This window comes from Aegilops tauschii, chromosome 5, assembly GCF_002575655.3.
Source record: "Aegilops tauschii subsp. strangulata cultivar AL8/78 chromosome 5, Aet v6.0, whole genome shotgun sequence".
Classification (NCBI taxonomy): domain Eukaryota; kingdom Viridiplantae; phylum Streptophyta; class Magnoliopsida; order Poales; family Poaceae; genus Aegilops; species Aegilops tauschii.
The window spans coordinates 449,740,467-449,749,862 of NC_053039.3; the positions used below are offsets into that span (position 1 = coordinate 449,740,467).

The 9,396-nt window shown below is 45.5% G+C and overlaps 2 protein-coding genes across 2 annotated transcripts; both read right to left on the reverse strand.

Annotated features, from left to right (window-relative positions):
- Window positions 1–478: 478 nt before the first annotated feature.
- On the reverse strand, window positions 479–4,019 carry LOC109759124 (uncharacterized). Its single transcript, XM_020317957.4, has 7 exons — window positions 3,736–4,019; window positions 3,514–3,646; window positions 2,146–2,249; window positions 1,883–2,054; window positions 1,642–1,782; window positions 1,463–1,554; window positions 479–1,370 (listed from the first exon to the last, which is right to left on the reverse strand). The coding sequence occupies exons 1-7, from the start codon at window positions 3,846–3,848 to the stop codon at window positions 677–679; spliced, it is 1,449 nt and encodes a 482-aa protein (XP_020173546.1). The 5' UTR covers window positions 3,849–4,019; the 3' UTR covers window positions 479–676.
- Window positions 4,020–6,114: 2,095 nt separating this feature from the next.
- On the reverse strand, window positions 6,115–9,050 carry LOC109759113 (uncharacterized). The gene is made up of 5 exons (XM_073499287.1): window positions 8,937–9,050; window positions 8,228–8,845; window positions 7,343–7,504; window positions 7,066–7,255; window positions 6,115–6,470 (listed from the first exon to the last, which is right to left on the reverse strand). The coding sequence occupies exons 1-5, from the start codon at window positions 9,048–9,050 to the stop codon at window positions 6,448–6,450; spliced, it is 1,107 nt and encodes a 368-aa protein (XP_073355388.1). The 3' UTR covers window positions 6,115–6,447.
- Between the last annotated feature and the right edge of the window lie 346 nt (window positions 9,051–9,396).

Sequence of the window (9,396 nt, forward strand, 5' to 3'; positions counted from 1 at the left end):
AATAAAATCCACTACTAGCAGGTCGCAAGTCGCACACAACTTGACACACAAAATGAATAATGGAAACAAAACAATAGAGACAAGATGAATGAGCAAATAACACCATTCAAAAAAAGAGAGCAAATAACGTTCGCGAGAGCGAGACAAGAAGCCGGGATCCCTCATCCCAATTCCCAGGTATGATCAACACTACGGGACTAGTTTCATCGTGTACAACACACAGGCAGCAACGGCCCAGCTCCGGCCTCCGGATGTTCGCCTTGGTTACAACAGAGTACAAGACAAAGAACTGGGGATGGAGCTCAACAAGAGTCGGGATCTTGTACTAGTCATCGTACAGCAGGCAAAATGTTCAAATTAAGAACGCATGGCAAACGTTGAAATCAGCTATATGCCTATATATGCAGAAGCATGTGATGTTTCTTCAGAGATAAAGGTGTTCGCAGGTAGTGCAGTTAACTTCCAGCACACCTGAAGATGACACAAAAGTTTCCATTTCACAAGTTCAGATAGCCTATATACCTGGGAGCAACACAAATGTAATAATAGTTTGGGGCAAGCCAGCACTTGCAAAGCCAAACGCACGAGACAAGTACTATATATAACTTAGGAGTATGTAGTTCTGGCATTGTATAGGCGCAGCAAAGGATTCAACATCATGATTCCACTGCGCGAGCTAAGGGAGCTTCCCCCCGGATGACCTCAGCGCCTCGAAGCGCGCCGTCAGGGTCTCAAAGTCCAGGGGCATGTTCGGATGAACGCAGGAGCCGGGGTTCGCCTTCGGCGGCTCAGGGAAGTCATCATCGTCGTCTTCTACTTCCTTCTCTTCGTGGTGACCGTTTCCTGGGTAACGTTCCTTCCGTGGAGGCCGCCTCTCAAGGGAGGACTGTATCTCGGCGTCGCTGCCGTCCTCCGCCTCCGAATCATCAAACTTTATCTCCGAGTGCACCTTGCTAGCAGCACGGCTGTTCCTTCTGCGCGTCCTGCCAGTACCCAGATCCTGAAGCAGGTCTGAGTCTTTATCTTCCATGTGGTTCGACCCGCTTAACCTCCTCCCTGTGCTTCCTCGGAGCCTCATTTCGTCGAAGGTGGATGCATTCTCTTTCCTGGAGGTTCTGCTTGAGTTGCTCATCATCGATTGGCGCCTGCTAGAATGAGTGGACTCGTGAAGAGTGGTCTTCCAGTCCTCGTCATCGTCATCGTCTTCGTCGGACGAATGGGCGTTCTGGTTGGCAAGGCTGGCTGCAGCCTTAGCGGCAGACGCTGCTTGCGCAGCAGACTCTGCAGCTGCTCGAGCAGCTGAAGCTGCATCCTTGAATTGCATGGCACCCCCAACATGATTATCATCATACTCATCAGCGTATCCAGAACTGCAAATGAGAATAAAAAGGGATGGGTGAGGGACCAATGTTATACAGATTTGCATCATTTGAATTGTTATGCAGAGAAAGGAGTTAGAAACCTGTAATTAGATGGAGTGGGTTGCACAAAATTTGCTGATAGCGTAGTCTTCACAGGCATTTTCGAAGCTTCACCAAATGAACTAGGTCCTTGCTGCTCAGAAGTCAAAAGCCCTATTAGTTCAAGACTATAAAGCATGTGAAATAAAAGAATGTGCATTACAGTTGTAGTAGTACATACAATCAGCTCTTCAGCAGGTTTAAGAAGATCCTGCTCAGCCTCGCTCGGGTCCCAATCGATTTGATGCTCCTTTGCTATATCCTTGAGAACTTTCAGCTTAGTTTGCCCGGACGGCTTATTGACTGACAGCTTCTCAATTAGCTTCAGAAGGACATCATCGATTTCAGTAGTGAGCAGAAAATACATGCAGTAGTGACAACGAATGACTTTGCAGGAGAGAAAAAAAGAAACACACACTTACAAGGTTATTAACACCAGCATTTGGGCGCAGGTCAACTGCAGCAGCAACGAAATCTTTCCCATACTTCTTTTCAAAAAGGTCCCGCATGCGAGTGAGTTCAGGGAGTTCAGAGCACCTTGGGGCTGCAAATATCAAACTGCAGATACCTTCTTTCAGGTCTGCTGGGCATTCCCTGAAGAAAAGGTTGGCCAGTAGCAAGTTTAGGTCCTGGTTTTCAGAACAAACAATTCTGAAAGCAAGGAAATGTTGCAAGATACACATACTTCTGCTTGGCAATGATGGGAAGCCGTGTAACAATCAGTTCGCAGAAAAGTTCAATAATCTCATTTGCCGCCATAGTGTTTTGTTCTCTAATTACATGCTCAACCTGAAATAGACCAAATAACTTGATTTGAGATATGTTCAACAGCGTTTTCCTCATTGTTCGGTACATGTGCATATCCTTTTCTTAAATACATAACATACCCATACTCTAATTTACAAAGGTGCTGGGGGAAATAATTCAATGTGGGATTAGACTCAAGTGTAACAACAACCTATTCTCTTTCGAGGAAAAATGTAACAACAGCCTGATTTGTCACAAATTAACTATAGTCAAAAGTCAAAACCCACAATATGGTTGGGTATAAATGAAAAATCTTGCTATGTTTAAGAAATTAAAGCATAGTTAAGAAGTTCCCTTATCTCAAATCTCTGTAATCTCTATCCCATCAAAGCTTCTATATCTGACTAATCAGTGTTCTTTCAGAGAAACTTTATGTCAGAAACTGGTTCCCTAATTTTGTCCCCTTTTCTTGCTATTGCTGCGCTAGAGATCTTGAGACTCACAGTGGGTGAAGCACTAGAAAGATAACTCAAAGCTCCAATGCCTACATGAGACAGCCCAATCTCTACGACTAACTAATGCAGGTCGCATACAAAACAAACCAAAGAACAGAATTGAGCATTTGTGAGACGTAAATGTATGTACCCTGATGCACCTCGGTTTGATGTACAGTATACATATCCTTTTCTCAAATGTATAGCATGCACGTATGCAATATTACTAAGAATGTTAAAAAGGGTAAGTAGTCAGAAGGAAATGTGTAATTTAATGTTGGATTTTAGACTGGGGTGTGACGGCACTGACCTGCCTGATTTGTACAGGAATGAACTGGAGTCAAAACCCAGTAAACATGGTTGGGTATAAATAGAAAGCCTTGAATCGTGTAGGACATTAAATCATTAATTAATTGATAATAAAGAAGTTTCCTTATCTCGAATGTATATATATAGGTAGTAGAGCAAAAGAGGAAACGCTAGATTTAAGGAAGTTATAATCTCTTCTGCATCAATCAGAAAGTGTTTGTATATGTCTGAAATCTGTTTCCCGATTGTGTCCGTCCGAATGAGCAGGGCCATTCCTGCCATGAACGCGGTAGCGATATCTGGATTCACCGCCGGTCCCGGGATCGAGCAGAGAATGGCACCCGGAAGGCCCGGCCCATGCGTAAGCTAAACGGAACGGCGACCCCGATCTGTCCGGCCAACTGACGCAACGACGACGCGAACGGAAACAGAGCAATCGATACATGCATGTATGTTAACCGGGAGAAGGTGCGGCGTTGGTGTGTTGGGAAGGCAAGAGTTACCCTGATGCGGGCGGTGTCCTCGCGGCCGTCGCGGAGCAGCGCGGCGACGTCCCCGCGCATCTTGCGCACCTGCGCCTCGCGGCGGTTCCGCAGCAGCTTCATCCGCGCCGCCGCCATCCGCGCCTCCGTCTTGCTGCGAACCAACCAACGTCGGTTAGTTCCCACCGGTGATGCACGCGAGGAAACAAAGAAACAAACAGGACGCGGGCGGGGGAGGCTGACCACTTGGATGCGCTGAAGGAGCCGCGGAGGCGCGCGGCGGCGAGGAGGGAGCCGGCCAGCCGCCGCAGCGCGCGCACGGGGGACCTGGACTCGCCGCCCGTGGGCATCATCATCTTCCTCTTCCTCCTCCCCGGCCGGCCTCTCTCTCTCTCTCTGGCTCGTCGCCGCCGCCGGAGGTGAGAGGCTGGGAGGGGAGGCGGCGTGGTGTGCGCGCGCCCTCTGTGGTGTGTGCTGTGTGTTGGGGACTTGGGGTGGAGCTGGGCATGGGCTGGGGGGTTTGGCAACACCTTGTTGGGGGCCTTGCGTCGGTCGGTCCGGTCGGTGGTGGTGCGGCTCTGTCTCCAACGGTCGGATTTGACCTGACCCGTCGGAGGCGGAGATGCTCCTCGACGAGGCGAAGCGGGCCCGCGCCGCGCTTTGCCGTCTTGTCCGGGAGTGGTGCGGGCTCACGCGTGGGGCCGCGCTGTCGGCGGGGGAGCGTTTCATTCCCGTTGGGGGGTCGCTGGGTGTGCACCGTGGACGTGGAGGACGATCGCTCTATCTACGAGCCGGACGGTGGCCCCACCGGTCATGGAGGCAGCAACTAGCCCGGCCCCGCCGTTCCAGACAGCTTTTTTTTGTTGAGGAAACTGTAATTTTTATTTTATTTTTGCGGGGGAAGGAAACTGTAAATCATGAAGGCTTTCGTCACAGGCCCAAAGAGGCATCATAAGAAGATGCTCTCCTCGTAGGTAGATCATTTTCAGTGGAGGTTCTGAATAAAACATCTCAGTTATGTACTCATGCAGCCGATCAAACACAATCGGAACAAGAAGCAGCATGCGTGCTCAGCAAGTGCGGCCAACCAAACATAGGCAGGGAACTTAAACAAAGGAAAAAGTCCATTTTAAACCCTAAACTCGTAGAGGTTTGGCGAAATGAACCCTTAAGTTGAAATCCCGGTCGATTGCACCCTGAACTATGCAATCCCGGTCTAAATCGAATCTTGACATGGTTTGATACATAAAAACGCTGACGTGGCAGGGATTTGTCTGGCTCGCGGGCCAAGCAGCAGCGATGTTGACCACAGCGCGCACTGGGCCGGCCCATCATACTCTTTTTTCTTTACGTTTTTCTGCAAAACCATGACGTTTCGAACCCAGCACCTCACAGGCAATGTACGAGCGCGCTAACCATCCAGGAAAACATCCGCTTCGTGATAGTTTATTCTTTCATTCTATTTTTAATAACGATCATTTTTTTGTGCTAGATTCCAGCTTGTTTGCTTTCTTGTGCCATTTTTCTTCTTTTTTCAATTTCGTGAACTTTTCTCGAGTTTATGAATTTTTTTCGTTTCTGTGAACTTTTTTCCGAATCTTTTGAATTCATGAACTTTTTCAAATTCAATGAACTTGTTTTCAAAATAATGAAAATTTTCTAAATTTGATGAACTTTTCAAGTTGACTAACTTTTCAATGAATTTGTATTTTTTTGCCTGTTAAAATGTCTTTTTTCTGTTACACTGCTAAAAAAAGGTGTGCACATAAGATGTTTTGAACTTGCAACCTCCCCTTTTTGGTGCAAAAACTGTCCTTACCAACCACGCCACCTCACCTCTTGTGAATAATTTATTCCAATTTCTTAGCTTTTTTTTCGTTTTTATCTAATGCGTGAAACTTTTTACATAACTCGTGGACTTTTTTTGAATCCGTGGACTTTTTTCAAATCCACGAACTCTTTTCATTTTTACAACTTCTTTCAAAATTCCGAGAACTTTTCTTTTGAAAATTTGTGAACTTCTTTTGAAAAAATTTGAATTTATTTCTAAATCCGTGAAATTTTTATAAAAAAATTGCGGCCTTTTTTTCCTTTTGAAAAATTGGTTCACGAGGTTTTTTTCCTTTGGTATTCCCTACTAAGATGTCCACGAATTTAACAAAAAGTTAAAAACGAAAAATATAAATAAAAAGAACAGAGAAAGAAAGAAGAAAAAGAAGAAACAGGGATAATGTGAACAATGATGTGCTGTCCAGGTGGTTACTTCCGTCGACTAACAGCAGCAGGTCGCGGGTTCTAGTCACCCTACGTGCTCTTTTTTTGCAGTTTTAAAGAATAAAAAAAACTGCGCGTTTTAAAAGAAGGAAAAAGAAAACTAAAGCGGGCCGGCCCAATGGGGAACAGTGCGGCGAAATGGCACCAATCCCGGCCATCCTGTGACACGTCGTTGATCCTGGTTTGCCAAACGACTCCTGGGTTCAGTTTAGACCGGGATTGCATAGTTCAGGGTGCAATCGACCAAGATTTTGACTTGAGGGTTTGTTTCGCCGAACCTCTACGAATTCAGGGCTTAAAATAGACTTTTTCCCTTAAACAAACCCCCCACCACGAGAACCCAATAAAAACAGTCTTCCAGGAGCGATGGAACAAGATACGCAACATTTTAACATAATAAGTTGTACCAGAAACGACTAAACAAAACGTAGGACTTCAGCAGCTTGATCAGTTCAGGCCTGACACTGACTTTGTTCATGAAACGAGCAAGAGCGATGCGGGGACGGGTTTAAGCCTTTCCAACAGCATCCAGGCGAGGCACATGACATACTGAACTGGACGTGATGGGCAGGCGCACCATCTCGGTTCATAAAACGCAGGAAGTACCACCTTATCAGTGTAACATTCAGGGACATGGCAGTCTCTGAGTAGAGAAGCGATGATAGTCGATGATCTGAACTGCTACTCGTGCTGAAAACTGAAGCCTGCGGGAACAACAGAAACACGATGAGCACATGAAAGCCCGGGCTAAATAGAATTGAACCAGCATACAACATGAAGCCGTTCAAAAGATATAACTTATCATTCCACAATTTCTCTGGATCTCAAAGCAACTACAGAGCACCAAGTTCAATTATCTCATTACCAAGACAAGGTGAAAACCTCAATAAAGTATCCCTGCATTCAGCGACCTGTTGGGTTTTAATAATAAATCAGGCATTATCCTCCTACTTAACAGCATAGGCATGCACCTGTAGTTGTTGCCCCAGGGGATGCAGTCACCATGTATACTGTTAGGTGCTGATCACCAGCAGCCTAAACAACCGATTAAGATGCGAAAGACAAGTGATGTAGAAATGGTGCATGCATTTCTGCTTTGGCCTAGGTTTACATTTCCATTGAAATATATAGGTGGGTCTTTTTCATTTCTAACCTACACCAAATGGTTGAACATCTAGTTTTCCAAATATAAGTACTAGTCTGTGATTTACTTTCCTAGAATAATAATACAGTTTTCCAACTGTCACACATGCAGACTACATAAACAATATAACAGTAAAATGTGGTAGTAATACTTACGTTCACGAGCGTCCTCCTTCTCTTCAATGTTTATTAGTTCCAAATGTACTCCATGATAAGCAAGGACCTTCAATAATTGGTGAATCCTTTTATCGTCTTTCACATGATTGATTTTGACTACCTTGAGATGTTTTGATACCAAAAATTGTTCCGCTGGGTTGTAGATCTCACTCGTTTCAATGACAAATTCCTGTCACAAACAAAATAATTAACTGAAAGGAATAAGCAGTACATGGAAATTTCAAAGATAAGGCATCATACATGAAAAAAGTTATACCTCAGAGCGACTAGCAAGTTCAAGCGTAAGCCTCTGTAGAATTGGTGAGTGCTGGAGAAAGTAAACTAGTCCACTGAAGTTAGCAGCCATACACCAGTCACCGAGCAACAATGTTTTTACCTTGCTAAACATAGGGGACCATTTTACATCATTTCTGAAGATCTGGGCGAAGTGGAAAAAAAAAAAGAACGGTTGAAACTCTTAATTCAAGTATATGAATTAGTAATACTGAAATGAATACAAGCATTATAGAAAAAACTAAATTTGAGCAACTATGCACAAGCAATAAAGTGATTTATACACTGAACCAGATTTTAGAACCATATTAAATTAAGCCGCACTATTTAAGTGTCACACAAATTGACATGGCTCCCAGATTAATCTGAATCATATGCTTTTGCATAGTAGAATGTAAGTACCAAGCAGCCTTACATGCGTACTATATGTATAATGCCTTCTCATGAACAAACTATAGGGGCTATCTTCATAGAAACATGAAGGCAGCCCTTGCAGTTCAGGCATCCAGAGGGCTTGCAAAGTTGCAAACAACTTTTCCTGCCTCTTTTTTTTCTCTATTTTTTGTTTACATTGGCTCAGAACCAGTTTTGCTTAGCTTAGCTCCATTTGGTAGAGTTGTTTTGGGGTTCTGGGTTTGATGTCAAGTTGTAAGTTCTGAGCCTTCTCGGCATTCTTCTTGTAATCAAAATGGTGCATGTTCAAGAAAATTATAAAATTATGATTAAAAAGAGTGAGTTGGCGACAAATATGCAATGCACACCACAAAAAAGTTTATTATGCTCCGACTGAATAATACGCTGATGCAAAGATGAATTAAAGGAGTCAGCAAAACAAGGATATCAATAGGAAAAAAAAGCACAAGCGTACCATAGACTTGTGGGTTATCAGCTCTAAATTCGTAGCGCCTGATAAACCTTGGAGAAGCACACAATCATCTATACCATAGCACTCCACACAGGACTCGAGACCACAGTCCCCGTTAGAACTATTTCTACAATTATCTCCGCAGTAGGGTCCAGTGTTGATAAATGCCGTTACCAATGATGGCAGGCTCTCAAGCAACGGAGTCCAACCCACACAGTCGTATAGTTCCAAGATAACCAGACCTGGCGCAGAAATAACACACCGGGTTTCCATTGGGAAAAGACCTGTATCTCTGATCGCCAGATGTTTTAGAGATTTTGGGAAAACAGTCTCAATGTCGATTATACAGTCTTGAATGTCCAACACCTCCAGTAACTGACAGCCCAAAACATCAAGAGAGAAATCCTCAAACTGGACACGATAAAGAATTAACCTTGTCAAGTGCTGGGAGATAAGAGTCCCAGGAAATATCCTCAAAGGACGATAAACAGTTATTTCAAGTCGAATAACCCTCGCTTTGCATGACACAGCATAACGGAGCCACAGCTCAAAGTCTTGCTGAATCTCCTCCTCGTAGCAATCATGGCGATGATCGCCATTAAAAAGGATCTCACATTCACGCTATCGGAGAAGGCTATGGACAAAATGGCTCAGGTCCTGCCCAAACTGGTAGGTCCCAGCTTAGGCGTCGAGGCGAATGGCCGGCACGGACTTCCAGAGCGTGCGCCAGCGGGTGGCGAGCACGCACGTCTGCACGACCTGGCGCGAGGGCAGGAATGACAGCACCAGCTGGATCAGTTCGTCCGGCAGCGTGGGCGGTCCTCATCGCCGCTAGCCACAGACGCTTTCTTGCTGCACAGCCTCTCGGTCATTCCGTCGAACAGGTTGTGTCCCGCGCCGAAGCTGCCGAGGTTGGTGGACACTCAATGAGCAAACAGGCAGCAAAGATGGACAACGAACCGAAGATTCGCACCAGGTTACCTCTGGTCGCGATGGAGTGCTCCCGCTCCTCGGCGGCGGCGGGTTTGCTCTGCACTCCGGGTGGCGACGTGAGCAGAGCAATCACACCCCCTAAGCCGTCTCGGTTCTGGGTTATCTGTTGGTGGAGGAGAGGAAGGCGGCGGGTCAACGGCGAACGGAAACAGAGCGTCACCGCGCCGAATCGCCTCGCC

Bases quoted from the DNA above. Each gene is read 5' to 3' on its own strand.
- LOC109759124 (XM_020317957.4), bottom strand. From the start codon at position 3,848: ATGATGATGCCCACGGGCGGCGAGTCCAGGTCCCCCGTGCGCGCGCTG. The intron at 2,055-2,145 runs GTATGTGTATCT...CCTTTTCTTCAG, and splicing joins CCCATCATTGCCAAGCAGAA to GGAATGCCCAGCAGACCTGA. The intron at 1,783-1,882 runs GTAAGTGTGTGT...GTCCTTCTGAAG, and splicing joins ATGCTGGTGTTAATAACCTT to CTAATTGAGAAGCTGTCAGT.
- LOC109759113 (XM_073499287.1), bottom strand. From the start codon at position 9,050: ATGAGGACCGCCCACGCTGCCGGACGAACTGATCCAGCTGGTGCTGTC. The intron at 8,846-8,936 runs GTCCGTGCCGGC...CTTCTCCGATAG, and splicing joins CGCTGGCGCACGCTCTGGAA to CGTGAATGTGAGATCCTTTT. The intron at 7,256-7,342 runs GTATAACTTTTT...TGTTTGTGACAG, and splicing joins AACTTGCTAGTCGCTCTGAG to GAATTTGTCATTGAAACGAG.